The following is a 19,217-nucleotide window of genomic DNA, read 5'->3' as shown; positions in this document are numbered from 1 at the left end:
AATTTACCATGACCTAAGTAAGTTGACCATGACCTAAGTAAGTTGAATTTACCATTACTTAAGTAAGCAAGTAGAATGTAGAATGTAGAAAATGGGGCGGCCAATAGAGCCTGATACACTGCGACCTTTGCAGATCTATTGTGTTTCCCCCTTCTTTTAAAGCACTCCATCTAGCTTGGCCCTCTTAATGAGACTCAACAGCCTTGATAGTGGCCTTTTCATGTAGCCTGGTGCTTCCGGTTTTTCCTCCCCGAGTTCTAGAAACCGCACTCGTGCGAGACCTTCGCAATGACACAACGTGTAGAGCGGTTTCCTTTTCTTCCAGACAGAATCGACAGGTGTCCTCTTCTGTCAGGCCTATGAGACTCAAGTGTCTATTGAGTATACAGTGCCCAGTCAGCAGCGAAAGTAAGTCTGCTGTAAATTTAGCCGAATGTCCTTTGATGAACTGTTTGGCCTGCCTCTGTCCTGGGGAGTTGTTCCACCATTCAAGAGACTTCTGTTGCACCCACTTGTGTGTAGCTGCTCTTTTTATCGTATTTGCGATTCCAAAGAAGGGTTCCGGACCAACCAGTGGCGAAGATGCGCCTTCTCGGGCCAATTCATCGGCCTTCTCGTTGCCACGATGACCCTTATGGCCCGGCATCCAGACAAGTGTCAACCTGTTTCGACTTCCCACCTGAGAGGACATTCAGACAGTTCCATACCAGCCACGAATCGACCTGCACCAAACTGAGAGCCTTTAGAGCCGCTTGACTATCCGAATAGATAACGATGGAGTCGTTATCTAGATTTCGGCTGATTAGTTCCACAGCGTACCTTTGTATACTTGAACCTTGAACTTGAATTTCAACCTACACATTAATAGCATGGTTTCTAAGTCATTAAAGATGCTTGGCTTTGTTAAAAGATGTAGCTATGAGTTTACGACTGGTCGTTCTTTAAAACCCCTTTATTGTTCTTCGGTTAGACCACATTTAGAATATGCATCATGTGTTTGGTCACCTCAATATAATTGTCACATAAATAAAATCGAACAAGTTCATCGCAAATTCTTACGTTATTATGCTTATAAGATGCATCTCACTGGTCAAAGCTATGAGTCTTTACTGCAAACTATTTGACTTGACTCATTACAGAGTCGTCGTCAACATAAAGATCTTTGCTTCTTATATAACTTAATTCATGGTCAAAAATTCTGTGTCTCACTCTTAAATAAAATTGGTCTACGTGTACCTTCAAGAACCACCCATTCTGTGACCACCTTCCACGAGGTCATTAACCGTACAAACTATGGTTCAAGTTCCTATCTCTGTAAAACTATTAAATTAGCAAATACATTATCTCCGCATATTGATTTCTTTATGAACGACTTTACTGCGTTTTCCACACAATTACATTTATATTTAACTTAATGTCCTAATTTCAAGACTGATTTGTCAATTACTATTATTTATTTATTTATTTATTTATTTATTTATTAACGGGATAAACCCAATACATACAAAATACGTCGTAATAATGAAAACATAAAATTTAGATACACGTAAAACTACAACTAAGTATATAACACAAACATATTTTTAAATGATGAAAACAACTTAATCAATTTTATAACAGTTAAATCTATTTAATTTTTTTAAATTCAAAATTCAAGGCGCCCGAGTTCTTGTTTAATAGAGGAAACTGAAGAACCAAACACATCTATTAGATGACTAAACTTGTTTCCATACTAGTCCAGGGCGGATCTGTTTTGAGATGGACGTTGAGAGGTGACTCAAATTTTTTTGCAGAAATTACTTGAAAATAACTCAAATAATATTTGAGTTATCCTCCCACTCAAAATGGTCCGGAACATTGTTTAAATAATCAAAATGTCAAAATATGAAGGAAAATTTCGATTTTTTTATTGATTTTTTGATTATAACTTTAAAACTATTCATTTCTGAGAAAAGTTGTACTGACATAAAAGTTGCGTAATTAAATTTCCTACAATACAGAATTGGCTAAAAATTTAAAAAATAGTCACCCTTGTGGCAAAATAGCAATAATTGCGAAAAAAAACATACAAAAACAAGTATTCGCATTTTACGTTTTTCAACCATTTATGCTACACTTAGGATCTTTATATTTTACCCAGAAAAACTTCATGATATAATAAAACCACACTGTAAATTTCATTAAGATCGGTTTAATAGATTTGGCAAAATAAATTTTGAAATAAAGCTTTCGCAAAAAAAATTAATTTTATTTTAAATGTTGCAGGACTGAAAATAAAGCAGATAGTAAGTTGAATTTTTTTTTGCTTATAGGTGTGTACTGTGCCTTTCATTTGCAATTTCCAAAATTAAAATCGAATAATTACCACGGCGTCAGGAAATTTTTTAAGTAAACATTAATTTTTGGTGCTGCGTGCAGGACAGCGGTGTTCGATTCACACAAGTTGATTTCCATCAAAATTTCTTCTAATCTTTATTTAATATATTATTTTCTTACTCTATATTTTGTAGTATTTTAATATTTTAATTCCACAAAAATCAAACTAATTTTATTATTGTTTGTGAAATATTGTTTAAACAATTGCATATGTTTAAAAATAATAAACTTTTATTCTCTAAGTTAAAATATATGAACAAAGAAAGTTTTTGCTAAAAAAAGTGTCATTTCAAAGGATAGAGTATGTGTTTTTATTTTGCAATAAACAAATTTATTTATTTATATCGAAATGTAATAAAAATTAAAATGTATAAATCATTATCAAAGGTCATTGAAATGCCCAATCAGAGCAAACTATCCGCTGTCCTGCGCGTAGCACCAATAATTAATGTTTATTTAAAAAAATTCCTGACGCCGTGGCAGTTAATCGATTTTAATTTTGCAAATTGCAAATAAAAGGTACAGTACACTTCTATAGGCAAAAAAAATTTCAACTTGCTATCTGCTTTGTTTTCAGTCCTGTAACAATTTAAAAAAACGAATTTTTTTTGCGAATGCTGGATTGCAAAATTTATTTCGCAAAATCTATTAAACCGATATTAATGAAATTTACAGCATTGTTTTACTGTATCATAAAGTTTTTCTGGGTGAAATATGAAGGTCCTAAGTGTATCATAAATGGTTGAAAAAACGTAAAATGCGAATACTTGTTTTTGTATAGTTTTTTCGCAATTATTGCTATTTTGCAACAAGGGTGACTATTTTTTAATTTTTAACCAGTTCTATATTGTAGTAAATTTAATTGTGCAACTTTTATGTCAATAGAACTTTTCTCGGAAATGAATACTTTTAAAGTAATAATCAAAAAACGAAGAAAAAAGTCGAATTTTTCCTTCATTTTCTGACATTTTGATTATTTAAACAATGTTCCGGACCTTTTTGAGAGGGAGGATAACTCATATATTATTATTTGAGTTATTTTCAAGCAATTTCTGCAAAAAAAATTGAGTCACCTCTCAACGTCCAAATGTACTAATATTTTTACAGATCCGCCCTGGTCTATACAGGGTCAATCTACTAATTGGTGCATATTGACCATAATTTGTAGCATGCCGTTGTTCCTTGAATATTTGTGGATTTCGTGTCAATCTAGCAGGTATATTAAAGTATACAAGACTTAACAATTCTTCGGAGTTAATAACACCAGAGATAATTTTGCAAAGATAACAAATATCCAACATGACTCTTCTGCGTTCAAGAGTTTGTAAATTTAATCTCATTAATATATTGTCATAAGTATAATTTCCAACTGTCAAACCCATCTTAAAAGCAGCAGAACGTAAAAATTTGTTTTGAACCTTTTCAATATTTAGGATTTGATATGCATAACTAGGTGACCAGACAATAGAACCATATTGAATGAACCATACCTGCAATATAAGATTTTTATTGTGTGAATTGACAAAACTTTTGATGAACGTAATACAAAACCCAACATCTTAAATGCCTTTGAAACAGTATGGTCAATGTGAGAGTAAAATGTTAATTTACAATCAAATATTATACCTAAATCGCAAATTTCGTTCACACGTGTGACAGGAGTATTATTAATAAAATACTGATGGTGAATAGGCGAATGGGATCTAGCAAAAGTTATTAAAAAGCATTTATTAATATTAAGTTCCATATCATTTCTACCACACCACTCATAAAAATTATTGACAGTCTTATATATTTTAACATCATCAGCAAACATTAAAAAGTTAACTTCCTTAAAAATAGAGTGAACATCATTCAAGAACAAATTAAATAGAAGGGGGTCACAGTGGGAACCTTGCGGTACTCCAGATGTAGCTGTAAAAGCATTAGAAAGAAAGCATCCTATTTTTACACTTAAACTTCGATTAGTCAGGTAACTTTGCATCCAATCAAAGCGACTTCCAGAAATACCATATGCTGTAAGTTTCGCAAGTAAGATATTATGATTGACCTTATCAAATGCTTTAGAAAAGTCAATATAGATGGAATCTACTTGTAACTTGTTTTCCAATGCAATAATAATTTCATTCTGATAAAGAAGTACATTAGTTACTGTAGATTTACCCTGTACAAAACCGTGTTGTTGATTCACCAGAATACTACCGAATTCACAAGTAAGCTGCTTAGTAACTAAATACTCTAATAATTTTGGAATTGCTGATAAACTACAAACTGCTCTGTAGATTTCAACATTTGACTTTGAACCAGATTTAAATATAGGTTTTACGTAACTATGTTTCCTGCAATCAGGGAAAACCCCTTCTTGCAAAATGTATTGAAGAGTATATACAATGGCTTAGATATAGTACAAACACATTGTTTTAATAGATATAGTATTTTTACTACAAAAGCGATATTATGTAGGTCAAAATTTTTGACGTAAGGGAACTGTCAAAACATTAGAATGTGACTTTTCATTATTGCCATGTTTATTAATAAACATGGCAATAATGAAGAGTCACATTCTAATGTTTTGACAGTTCTCTTACCTCAAAAATTTTGACCTACGTAATATATTAAAGTTATTAATAAACATGGCAATAATGAAAAGTCACATTCTAATGTTTAGACAGTTCTCTTACGTCAAAAATTTTGACCTACGTAATATCGCTTTTGTAGTAAAAATACTATAGTTAGGAATGCCATCAGGGCCAAAATTTAGTTTAGGAGACAAATTGTGAATACTCTCAAAAATAGTATTAATGTTAAAAGAGCATGAACTCATGTTACCAGCATTTTCAAATTGATATTGTGGGGGGGGGGGGGGGTATATTGTGGTCAGTGAACACTGTAGAAAAAAATTTGGCGAATAAATTCACAGCTTCCTCCCCAGAACTACTTTGATCATTTCCTAAATATAAATGGCATGGTACATCATAATTTTTCCTGCGACTGTTTATATATTTCCAAAAAGTGAGTGAGTCACTATTAATTCTAAATTCAGAATCTCTAACATATAAATTATAACAATCTTTACTTAGTCTACTACATTCAGATCTTAAGTTATGAAAAATAATAAAATCATCATAATTGTTGAATATCTTATACCTTTTATGATATTTTTTCTTTTCTATTATTAATTGTTTTAACTTCGGGCTAAACCAAACTGGAAATGTACTTGTCTTACATACTTTTTGAGGAACATAAGAATTTATTGCATGATTGATAATATCGTAAAATTTAGACACAGCATCTTCAATATTCAAAGCCTTTAGTGACTCCCAATTTATTTCCGACAAGAAAAAGTTCATACCAATGTAATCACCGTTTTTAAAATCATAATATGACTCTGCGAACTTTAAAGAATCACTGTTATTTATTATATTAACATCGAACATTACACCATTGTGGTTAAGAGGCTACAGTAGCGAGCAACAGGTAGCAGCAAACGCGTTCCAATATTGCGGCTCTAATTTTGAATATTTTGTCGAGATATTTGGCACACATATTCGTAATATAATAAAGAATGGCGGTACAGAGCCCAATTTTAGAAATATGTTAGTACGTGGAAATTACTCTATAACTAAATAAAATATTGAAAAAAGGAGCCTGTACCGCCATTAAGAAGAAAAAAATAATAAACTTTCTTCAAATAAACTTTTTTATCGCATGCCTAGATTTTGTGTAATCTTGGAACTACTAAAATTTTTTATTTCTAACAAGAAATCGAACATATTATAACTAAATAACTAATTAGGCAACATAGAGAAATTATCAGTGTCATTTTGACAAACCTGCGTCAGATTTTCTCTAATTTGTTCTGTCATCTTTATTGATATCAGTCCAGTGCAGTAGTGTGTTAATTTAAGAATTCGTTATAGTTGTTTCATAGGAAGATAGTGTTTATTGATAGTTATTTATTATATTTTTGTTGTTGTTGTATAAGTTGTTGGCCTGTTTGAAATAATAGATTGTTGTTAATTGTGTTTTAGTTCAGTTCTATGTAGGTAGGTAAGTATATTTTACGTAAAAACATTTCGAATTCTAATGCGAGTATAAAGATTTAGGAGGATATTTTATTTTTAACATATTATCAATAGTTTAACGAAATGGGAAAAGTTAATCAAACGACAAATAAAGCGAATAATTCCAAAAAAAAGTCCATTAAAAGCCGTGCCAAAATTATGAGAACATCGAAATTGGAGCCACCACAAATTTTAACAATGTAAGTACCTATGAGAAGTAATCTACTGTTGTCATACATAAAAAAAGTGTGAAAAGTTGTTTCCCATGAAAATGAAATTCGTAATAAATCTATGTTTAGGTACAGAAATCCTGACTACAGTACAAATGCCAATTTTTTTTAGGTAGATATTCATAGTCTTGTCGCCAAGGGGGTACAACGGCCTCCTTTATTCAGATGGTCTTACCCAAGATTTTTTTATGTATCTTGATCCGTAGAACACGAATTTGTTGGGTAACAGTTGATCCGGATGTCGATAAGATTGTTATAAACAAAGAACTTGAGGAATTACATAACAGCGATTTCTCGCAAAACAAAACATTTTTTTTGTATTTTTTGGGTCATTCTAAGCAAAAACTGTTCTGACAAGTTTTTTCGTAGGATGCATAGTTTTCAAGATAAACGCGGTTGAACTTAAAATCGAAAAATTGCAATTTTTGAACCCGAAAAAATTTATTTTTGCTAAAGGTGATACAGTAGCGATCAACAGGTAGCAAAAACGCGTTCCAAGATTGCGGCTGTAATTTTGAATATTTTTTCGAGATATTTGGCACACGTATTCGTAATAAAATAAAGAATGGCGGTACAGGGCCCAATTTGAAAAATATATTAATATGTGGAAATTACTCTGTAATTAAATACAATATTAAAAAAACGAGCCTGTACCGCCATTAAGAAGAACAAAAAAATATAATTTCTTCAAATAAACTTTTTTATCCCATGCCTAGATTTTGTGTCATTTTGGAACTACTAAAATTTTTTATTTCATTAGTAGTTCCAAAATGACACAAAATCTAGGCATCGGATAAAAAAATTGAAGAAAGTGTATTTTTATAAAAAGTGCAGGAGCTAACAATACCGAGGAAGATCTATCAGGCTGCATCTCACTTCCCGCCTGTCCAGCACGGTAAAATTCCAACAAAGCTTAGTTCCGAATACTCAGATTACGAGTAGAACTAATCAAAATAATAAATAATCATTCCATCAAGTACGACTTAACCTGGTAGATTTCCCTCGGCCTTCTTAGCTCCGGCAATTCGTTGGCTTGCAAATTTTAGAAGCCACAAGCCACGATTGGTTTAACCAGAAGACTAGTTCTAAGTTTTATTTTATTTTTGATATTGTTAATATTAGAAGTAAAACTTTCGTTCGTCTTTAGCAGATACCGCCACGGCATTCATGCCATCATTTCGTTGTGAACCGATAACGGTAGCCCGAATTTTAGTAGTTCAAAGAGAATGAAATATGCACCTCTGATGGGACCCTAAGAAGGGTTAAAGGGTGTTCTAGAGTGCCTTTGGCGCTCTATGAACTAAATAAAATAAGACTGCTCTCGTTTCGCTTCACAATGAAATTATTATTTTTTCGTACAAATACCTATGTTAACATAAAATTTTCACCCAGTTGGGTTTATTTTTATAAATATTTATTTACTAATAACAAAATTGTTTTCGGTTACTTCCATTTAGCGCGCCTATGAGTTAAATTGTCAATAATATTAATCTTACATAATGTCAAAGATTACCAATGTTGCCAAAGTTTATGATACTATCTCCCGAAGTTATATTTTATTGCTACCTGTTGATCGCTACTGTTTACTCTTAAGGGAGTTAGGAAAAATTAAATCAGCAGCATTTACAACACTCAACTCGTTACAATTAGAAAAGATTAAGTCTAAAATTACATTTCTACTATTGGACACAAAATTATTTTGAAAAAGGTTGTAGAAACTATAGCAATTAACCACATGTAAAGCTGGTGAATTTGGTGGATAGTTCGATAAACTAACTTCTAAATTATCGTTTGTCCATGTAACATTCGGAAGATTAAAGTCCCCAGAAATAAAAACCTTAGAGTAGTTATTGTTCATTAATACAAAATCAAGGACATTACAATGATCTTCATATATTTCATGATCAGATTGTGGCGGTATGTACACAGAGCCAAAAATAACTTTTTCTATTCCAATATTAACTAGTACAAAAATTTGTTCAACTTTAGTATGAGGTATAGATGAAGGTTCTCCCTTCAGCTGTAGGTTATAACGTCCTCTACTATGCCTGGGCGGAAGACCTTCTCTCCAGCGAAGTAGGCAGAACAGACCAACCATCTTTTACTATCCTCGGTGGAAGCGGTTAAACCCCCGATAGGGGCTTCACGACCTTGACGTTGGTTCGGGGGCTTAAGCTGACTGTTCAGATAGGGCCGTAGTCTGGCGCAGGAAGTGGATCAAGTATGTGTGTACGAATGCATGGGATCTCCCTAATAAGGAGCTCTCCGATGAAAGAAGGCATCCCCTATAAACGGGCAAGGCCTAATGCATGGTAAGTATGAAAGGATGTGAAACAACCTCGCCAGACCGGTTCCTGTCACGACTTAGCTCTCTGGAGTATCTGGGAATCTTTCCTAGGTACTCGAGAGACTAGGAATGTATGAACTGCTTCAGCGACCAAGAAGTAGCCCGCCCTAAGTTAACCCACCCATGTCTGGTTGTACCACTCCCCTGGCGTAAATTTAAGTAGAAGACCCTCTGGTCTTCACTGCCACATCTCCATTCTACGGCACTGTTCACATCGCCAATATATAGTCAACCGACCCGATATTATCTACCAGCTGTATCTATCCTACACTCCGAGTACAACCAGAAAATGCTATCCCTCCTTCATCCTTTTTCCCACTAAACCTACACCCCCAACACACAAGGTAAAGGTGTAATTGTACCGTGCCCAGGCCTGCATGGCAGTTGTGTGTCTAAATTGAACTGTCTCAAACGGTCGACTGGGGGAACCAGGCCACACCCCCTTTCATTTAAGGCCTTGTACCGGCACAGGGAGCGCTGCTGGTATGGACAGTTTATTTCTCCCATACTCGTGGGATCAATATGGAACCATGCAAAAATTTAAAAGATTTAACCCTAGGGGTCTCGCAGGAGAACCCAACAAACAATCAAACTTCCACTGAGACTGTTCGGCAGAATCTGGAAGAAAATAATCCCATCACATCGGGTAATAAAAATACTGAGGACGCAATGCGGACTCATTTAAAAGATGCTGAGGATGAGGTTTCTCGGCCAAAAATATCTGGGGCACAGAGAAGAAAGCTTCGGAAAATGAGAGAACAGGGAATTGACACTTCTAAGGTCAAATTACCTCCTAGACCTCAAAATAAAACTCCTGGAAATGCCGAAATCACACAAGCTGTCAAGCGGACTGTGTCTGATAGAAGCACTCCTGAGGAGAAATTAATAAAAAAGAGCAGAACTGCTGCTGCCTCTTTCAAAAAGCTCAGCAGCAACTACAAAGCAGCTCTTACGGGAATAAAGACGGCAATAATTCCCAAAGAATACCCAGACATATCTGTAACGGAAAAAGACGTTGGGGCAATAAAAGAGGCCCTAATTAAACTTATCGATGAGGTTCCTTGCGCACCTCGTTACGAAGGTAATCGGCTCATGGATGGATACTATGGGTTGATATGTGCTGACGAGGAGTCCTTTAAGATCACAAAGGATTTCTTGGAAGAAAATACGGAGTGGAAGGTCGTTAAGGCTGAGGAACTCCCAAAATCGAAGCGTGTACTGATGTACCTTCCAGAGACTAAAAATGAGGATCTGAAAGTGCCACTGGCACGAATTGAAAAACAAAATCCTGAACTAAGGACCAGTCGTTGGGCAATTCTGAGTTCCAAACCAGCAACTGACGGAGGACTGCATGTGAGTCTCCGAATTGATAAGGAGTCAGAGGCACAGCTCGAAAGGCTTCAATGGAAGCCTTATTACCTTCTACAGCGAGCAAGTATTATACCGTTGGAAGAGGGTAAAGCAAGACAGGCTGGGAACATTGGGGAACCAAAACCTGCAACGATTACTTCCGAACTGCAGGAGGCCGAAGGGGAATCTATGCAGGTGGAAGAAATTACAAGAGGGCCTGTTAGAGACCCCAAAAATGAATAAACTGCAACATTAAGATCATACAGATCAATTTGCAGCACAAAAAAACAGCTTCGGCACTTTTGTGCCAGGAAGTAGCTGAGAAAAACATTGATATGGTGCTTATTCAAGAACCGTGGATAAATGATGGTAAGATACGAGGATTAAATGTTAAGGGATGGGAACTAATTTTGGGAGTACCTGACAATAAAATCAGAACTTGTATATTTTGTAGATCTGACCTTAACCTGGTACCAGTTATGGAGCTCTGTACGGGAGACATGACAGCTGCCAGAATTAAACTGAATTGCAATGGGTTGGTTACAGAGTTGATTGTTGCGTCTCTTTACCTTCCTATTGACAGTAAAGAACAACTTCCAGGGACTAACATAGAGAACCTTCTAGAATACACCAATGATAAGCATACAGAACTTATCATTGGAGTCGACTCCAACGCCCACCACATCATTTGGGGAAGCAGAGATACAAACAATAGAGGTAAGTTACTTTTTGAGTACCTTTGCACTACTGAACTTGATCTTCTGAACAGGGGTAATAAGCCCACCTTCAGGACATCAAGAGCAGAATCACTAATCGACCTAAGCCTATGCTCTATGGGGATTGGGAACATAATATCTGACTGGCATGTGTCGGATGCGTTATCCTTATCGGATCATGCATACATATGCTTTGAGATAAACTCAGTCAAACCGGAACCAAGGTTCTATAGAGACCCTAAGGTGACCGATTGGGAATCCTTTAAGAGGGATCTTGGAACAAGGGTACGGAATTATCCTAAAAGGCCAAAAAACAATGTTGAGGTTGAGATGGCAGTAGACTGGTTGCAGCATGCAATAGTCGTCTCATATGAGGAAAACTGCCCGTTAAAAGAAAGTCGCCCTCCCAGGCAAGTAACTTGGTGGAATAAGGAGCTGTCTGATCTCAAAAGAGAAACAAGACGGCTCTTCAATAGGGCGAAGAAATCAGGTGATTGGGAAGCATATAAGGCTAAACTGAAAACCTATAATAAGAAAATCCAATCCGCTAAGGAAAGATCCTGGAGAGAATTCTGTGAAAACATTGAAAGTGTACCTGAAAGCGCCAGGGTTAACAGAATCCTCAAAAGAGATAACATTAACAAACCCAAGTCAATGAAATTGCCCAATGGGAAGTATACGGACACAGAGAAGGAGGCTGTAGAGCATCTTTTAAGTGTTCACTTTCCAGGGTCGACGCAATTGACTGCTAATAACAATCATCAAGCAAACAATAGCCCAACCAAAAGGGACTGGCTGACCTCTGACGAGATCTTTGGTTCTCACAAGGTCAGATGGGCTATTGAAACTTTTGAACCTTATAAAACTGCGGGACCGGATGGTATATTTCCTAAGCTTCTCCAGGAGGGTCTGGAAATAATCATGGGTCCCCTGATCACAATATTTAGAGCTAGCCATGCTCTGGGATACATTCCCAAAGCTTGGAGAAGGGCAAGGGTGGCGTTTATTCCCAAACCAGGAAAAACAGATTACACCTTAGCAAAATCCTACAGGCCTATAAGTCTGACCTCATTCATGTTAAAAACCATGGAAAAAATCTTGAACGAACACATCAAGAAAAACAATTTAAATGAAAATCCACTGCACCAACGGCAATGGGCGTATCAGGCAGGGAAATCAGGTGAAGCCGCCCTGCACAATCTAGTGTCGGAACTCGAAAGGAGTCTGCATCAGAAAGAAGTCGCCCTTGCTGCATTTTTAGATATAGAAGGTGCATTTGATAATACCTCAATCGAGTCTATACAAAGCGCACTGGTGAGGAAGAAAATCAACAACACAACATGCAAGTGGATTATTCAGATGCTTCAGAGCAGAATAATATCCACAGATACGCATGAAGATACCATAAATCTGAGGGCAACTAAGGGATGCCCTCAAGGCGGTGTATTGTCACCGTCATTATGGAACATAGTTGTCGATGATCTGATTCATGGGCTAAGCGCCCAAGGAATCTGGGTCCAGGGTTTCGCAGATGATATCGTGATAGTAACTAGGGGAAAATTTCCCAGCACTATTGCGTATCAGATGCGATATGCCCTTCACTACATAGAGAACTGGTGTCTGAAAGAGAACCTCTCCGTGAACCCTTCTAAAACTAAACTGGTAGCCTTTACAAATAAGAGGAAGCTTACTGGACTGAGTGAGCTGAAATTATTTGGAGAGGTACTGGAAAGAACCAATGAGGTTAAGTATCTAGGGGTAACCCTGGATTCGAAACTCAATTGGAATACTCATATTACCAATATAACCAATAGGGCTAAGCGACTCTTCTGGAACTGCAGACGAGTTGTAGGTAAAACCTGGGGATTGAAACCAAAGGTGATATGTTGGTTGTACACATCAGTGATACGACCGACAGTTACTTATGGGTCAGTACTCTGGTGGAGAAAGACGGCTTTGCAATCTTGTGTGACCACTCTCACCACCCTACAAAGACAAGCGCTTCTAAATATAACAGGAGCCTTGAATAGTACAGGAACGGCTTCATTAGAGGCTATCACAGGTCTCCCTCCGCTGGAATTGTATATTTCGGCGGTAGCCTTTATGACCATCCTGAGGCTCAAAGCAAACAATACTTGGAGGCCAAATTATGTATTGAATAGCCACACAAACATTACTGGGACTATACTTGAGGAATACATCTTTATGATGAACTTAGATATGATGACACCAGAACTAATCTTCACTGAGAAGATTAACACAATTATACCATGTAGAGAACAAAAAGTCCCAAACATTAATGGAGACTTAATATGGTTCACTGATGGATCTAAAACTGCCCATGGTACTGGATCAGGAGTCTTTGGGCAAACATGTAACTATAATAAATCTTACAGCCTAGGTCAACATACAACGGTGTTCCAGGCTGAAGTTTTTGCTTTGGTGGCCTGCATTGATGAAATAATTGATGAGGACCCTAAAGCTAAGAGAATCAACATTTACACAGATAGCCAATCGGCTATTCTGGCTGTAAAGAACCCTCTCACCAAATCAAAACTGGTGAGAAACTGCAAAGCTCTCCTCAATAACCTGGCAAAAGACAACAAAGTGTCTTTAATATGGGTGCCGGGTCATGAAGGGGTGCATGGGAACGAACGAGCAGATATGTTAGCGAAACAAGACTCGAAAAAAACTTTTGAAGGCCCAGAACCTTTCTGTGGCATCACTAAAGATGCTATGAAAAACGAGGTTCAGAAATGGCTGATAAAGAATCATCAAAATAAATGGAGAACCACTCAAGGGCAAATCCAGACTAAAAAAATAATCAAGAATATTGATAAAAAACTCTCGAACAGTTTGATGAACCTCAATAAATGAGAGATCAAAACGGTCACTGAAATGGTGACTGGACATTGTCGTTTAAGAAATCACCTATACAAACTAGGTAAGGTGAATGAACCATGGTGCAGAAAGTGCGAAATGGAAGAAGAAACTGCCATACACATACTATGCTATTGCAGTGTGCTAGATGATGTAAGGCAGAACTTCACTGGTCAAATGATGTTTGAACCAGAAGAGATCTTAAAACTACCAATAAGAAAACTGTTGGCCTTTGTTGAGGCCACAGGACTTATTAAAGTTTAAGGAGAAGAACAGGGTTTGGTACAAAGGTCTTATGACCAAGTGCCAGAGACTAACGAGTCTCGCCTGAGTTAAGAAGAAGAAGAAGAAGAAGAAGCGGTTAAAATACCTGTAACAAAGTCTCCGCAGCAAAGATCCGGAATCAGTGTGCAGTTTACTCCGTTACCATATACAATACATGCTCGAGGTGTCTCTCCTTTCGCATCGTATAGTAACTTACCTTGTTGCGGCTTCAAGCCTGCAACTCTCCCTCTGTGGAGCCATGGTTCCTGCAGTAGGGCCAAGTCCAGGCCTTCCATATCAAACCTTCTGCACAAAACGGCTGACACAGATTTGGCATGTAAGTAAGTATCTCTCATAATTGTCCCACCCCAACCATTTCTGCTTAGAAAAATTCTTCTAGAGGCTTTCAAATTACTCCAAAATTATGGAAAAATACCCCAAGCCCAAGCTGGCAGCCCTGACTGCCACTATCAATTTTTTTGTTTACGAAAGATGGTGATTATCTTCTATCCTTCCTTGACTATACCACAGTATAGGAGGAATTCTCCTATACCACAGTATAGGAGGAATTCTCCTATTGGGCTCGTGCAAGTTCAGCAAAGCGACCCCTATTTCTACGCTCTATACTAAAATTCGCACTTTTAATTATATTGACCAATTATATTAGTCCTGGTTACTGGATAATTGTCAAGGCCATAGTTCAAAAAAATAATAAGAAGAAAAAATAAGCTTCAGGTTATGTTATGAAAACGTCAACAATTGTATGTAGTAAATAAAATTAGTTATTAAAATGCAGTACTGCAAGCAAAATAAAATTCGCTGTTCAACGTCGAGACGTTAATCACCCAATACGAAGAATAGCTGAAGTGCAGATTCCTGGAAGGAGTAGGAGAGGAAGACCAAAGAAGACCTGGGGGGAGGCGATAAGGCAGGACATGTTGGTAAAGGGGATTAACATTTATATGACCCAAGACAGAATTGGGTGGAGAAATGCAATTAGGGAAGCCGACCCCGCATAGGGATAAGGCAAAGAGAATGATGATGAATGATGCAAGCAAAATAAAATTAATTAAATTTACCTTTATATAATAATTGCATATCATATCAATATTGTGGAGCAATATATAATTTTTCTGCTTCATTGACAGAAGGTATGAAATATACGTCAATTTGACAATTTCAATTGACAATATGAATTATTTAAGATAGTTGCAATATTTCTCCGCGACTCGCGCATGGTCGTTTCTCGTTTCCTCTTCTTGTACTTGCACACCGCGAATACTGTGACTACACTGTCTCATCCTGGCTGCATTAAATTCACTTCTTGCCCATTCCATCCGTATTGACAGTTCGTAGGAAGGAACCTCCTTTTATGTAAAATATAATGTAGTTTAAATATAAGATTTTCTATTATGGGATTATTTAAATAAGGACCAAAGGCAGCTGAACCTAACCGCCAACCTATTTATTTACCTACCACACTAGGATAAGAGGAGCACTTATTTTACTTACTTTGTTTATTTGTTTGATATTCTTCACTTAGTTCAAGTCCATTGTCATTTATTTCAGTCTCCTCCTTTAAAACCAAATATTCAAATGCATCATCTGTAGCTTCTCTCTTTGGCTCCTCATTAATCTCGATTTTAAATGTATCAAAAAGATCGTCGTCCATCTCATTATTACCTATTTCTTCTCTACACACCTCCTCACTAACTTCTTGTTTTATTTCCATTCTATCAAAGTGCATTTTATCTACTTCCATGATACTTTGAAATTAAAACAATATTGGGATAAACCGTAATCGTACCCCCTCCTAACTGCCAAAGTGTCATGGCCGCCGTCGGGACCTATTGTGCTGACATTTACAATGTTTACATATAGAAAAGTTTGTTTTTTTCTGCTTATAATGCCGTTTTCTAAAGATATTAGTGAACAAAATCGATTTGCTAACAATATTTAATATATTTTAAATGTGCTAAAATTGGATTCAACAGCAAAAGTCGCATAAATAACATATAAATAACGAATTTGTTTACCTATTACAAATGGGGTTATGTGGTTGTAACTGTTTATTTTGGGAATAAACTGAAAATGATCAATTAAACGACTGGAAAACTGTAAGTATTACAATTAAAACATGTTTATCCTATCACAAGAGTTCACTTCATTTTAAGAAAGCTAATTATTATTATACAATAGACATTTATAAACTGCCATGTACTTTTAAGGTTACTTTTGATCTGTTTTCAAAGCTTATGATTAAATGTTACCTCTTTATTAATTAGATTTGCCAACAAAAGATGCATGATTAAGGCCAAATGCAATTCCTTTGCTAAAGTCATAAAAAAAGTACCAATACAGTTAAAAAAATTATTTTAAAAAGGTCTCTCAAAAGACATGAAAATATACAACAACTCAAAAAACTAGAGAATGTAAAGAAAGCCAGGTTATTGGAAATGGAATTCCTGTTTAATTGAAAGCCACTAAACTATCCAAGACTTTTCAGAATCAAATGTGTCAACTTGTAAAACGATTCTTCTGACATTTTTAGTAAAAACCAGATTATCCTCAAGAAAAATTCTGTTTTAAGTGAAACTCAAAGTCATATATATAAATATTATTTTGTGAATGTGTCATCTTTGAATGAAACAAATTTTTTACCTAAACAATTAAATGTATGGATCTAATTAAAAACAATGCTGAATCAAGTACAGTAGAAATACAATCCTTTGAACTTCTAAATGTGATTGTTAAAAGTGTCGAGATAGCTACTGCATAGGGATTCGAAAGGGATAGACTTGTTATGAACGCACTTGATCATGTACTTCTTACTGTTATAAAGTTGAAACAAAACTTATTTTATGCTTTTTTATCAGTCACTTTTAATTGTGTATCAACTTTACGTGGTACATCGTGCAAAAATTGCTAAAATGCAAACATTATATTTATTTTCTGTGTTACATTGGATACTATGATTGAATGTCTTCCTCTTTTAGATAGTAAAGTGAAGAACATCTTGAAGTTCCAATGATGTTTCAAGATGAGATAAATCGAAATAATGGTTGTATGTTAGAAGGACAGAGAATACGAAGAAATGTTATTGCTGCATACTTAGTGTAGTGAAATACAAACTTCAAACATTATAATATATTTTTTTATTTCAAACATTCCATATGATTATGAAAGAACATCTTCCTCTTTAAAACAATGAAGAAGTGAAGAACATAATAAAGTTCCAACGAAAATGATTCCAGATGAGGAAAATCAAAATAATGGTTGTATGTTACGTGTATAGAGAATACGAAGAAATGTTATTGCTGCAAACTTAGTGTAGTGCATTAAAAACTTATTGTCAAATACAAATCAATTTATTTCATACTTTTATAATATATAGTGGTACAATTTTATATGTGTTCAAATAAAAATATTAATAAATAAAATACAATAAACACAAATCATGCATATCTTACAATGAATTACAAAATCAAAAATTAATTACAAAAATATCAAAATAAATCTAAAATATTAAAAAGTAACCCATAATTTTTATAGTACCTACATACTTTGGTTGGTACTCTAATAATTTGGAAATCCATTAAAGTTTGTAGATGGAAATTGCAGGTATCTAAAAAATATATAAAGTAACTCAACAATCTCTTTTCAATTAGGGTTGCAGTTGATAAAGATGAATGACCCTTGCTCGGGAAATCAAATGTATCTAAAAAAAATTAAGTAACAGCTTTCTAACAAAACAATCTTAGCACTAAACGGAAACAAAGATACTGGTAAGTATTAAAACATTTTTTGAAAAATCTTTCTGAAAGTGAAAATAAAGACTACTCTCTATGGGAACAACTAAAACTGGGCATGCTTTACAAAAAAATGTATCCAGAACAAACTTCTTCTCTATAAGGCAATACTACGACAAGTCTGGATGTACAGGATTTAATTCTGGGGAGCTGCCAGTAACACAAATATGCAAAGACTACAAAGATTCCAGTCCAAAGTCTTTCATGATGTCCGATTTTTTTAGTACCACTACCAAATATCACGCTAAACTTAAAATTCTTACAATGAAGATAGCTAAAGCTTGAGTACACATAGATATATCCAACGAAATAAATAAAAACATTTAATGTATGTAAAATGTATGTTAGTCTTCTTCCACTTGCAGAAGATATTTTCAGTTGTTTGTGCCACTGTGAACTTAAGATCTCTAATATTAACCGATGATAAATTTATGAAAACTGATTTTAAATATTAAAAACTTTCAGAGATATTTCAATTTTCGAAACATCTTATAAAAGAGTGAAAAATATTCAGAGACACCTTACAGCCATAAACCAGAGTAAAACTAAAATATTTAATGTTTTTGTATAAATTAATATTAATATTTATGAACTTTTTAAATATATCTTTAAAAATTTTATGATAAATAAAATGTTTTTGAGTAAAGGCAATATTTTTTTATATGGTAATAGAAAAGATTAATATTTGAAATCATATACAGCATCACATTTTATAAATTATAATATTTTTATTATAAAAATAGTAATACAGTGTGTCTACGGATGGGGTGCCCAAGAGGAAAAACTTTTTTATTTTCAATTATAGCGAAAAATGTCATTCTTGATAAAAAGTTTTGCTTGTTCTAAAACCCCATAAAATGAACTAAAATTCAAGTTTTTCAAATCCTGCTTATTTTTATAGCCAATTTTATGTAAATCCCTATAAATTTTTGCACTAAGTTCGAAATTGTAACAATAATAACTTGGGAGAACAACCCTTTCACTTCTCTGGATTACGAAGCCAGACTTTGTCGTTCTCCTTGAATCATCCAATTATTTATTAATTAAATAGTTATTAATACAACAATTTTAATAATGAAATTTATCACAAGATAAATTCTTTATTGAACGCTTAACATTGTCAAAAAAATTGACAATTCGCAAATTATTTATCGAAGTTGATAGTTACTAAGCTACATTGT

At 34.9% G+C, this 19,217-nt stretch overlaps 1 protein-coding gene and 1 long non-coding RNA gene across 3 annotated transcripts in view; one reads left to right on the top strand and one right to left on the bottom strand.

Annotated features, from left to right (window-relative positions):
• Positions 1–19,217, bottom strand: part of LOC126886500 (uncharacterized) — an 85,096-nt gene that overhangs the window by 60,320 nt on the left and 5,559 nt on the right. Inside the window, exon 2 of one of the 2 annotated variants that reach the window (XM_050653450.1) lies at positions 15,740–15,993. In XM_050653450.1, the coding sequence (XP_050509407.1) occupies positions 15,740–15,989 (250 nt within the window). In that variant the 5' untranslated portion in view covers positions 15,990–15,993. Of the gene's footprint in view, positions 1–15,306; positions 15,507–15,739; positions 15,994–19,217 lie in introns of those variants that run through there. The other variant, XM_050653452.1, reaches the window with a different exon arrangement.
• Positions 16,014–17,373, top strand: LOC126886546 (uncharacterized). Its single transcript, XR_007698679.1, has 2 exons — positions 16,014–16,344; positions 17,224–17,373. It is a non-coding gene; the product is annotated as an uncharacterized LOC126886546 (long non-coding RNA).

Source organism: Diabrotica virgifera, chromosome 6, assembly GCF_917563875.1.
Source record: "Diabrotica virgifera virgifera chromosome 6, PGI_DIABVI_V3a".
NCBI classification, from domain to species: domain Eukaryota; kingdom Metazoa; phylum Arthropoda; class Insecta; order Coleoptera; family Chrysomelidae; genus Diabrotica; species Diabrotica virgifera.
Note: the sequence above shows the minus strand (reverse complement) of the source record. Positions and strands in the feature narration are given on the sequence as shown.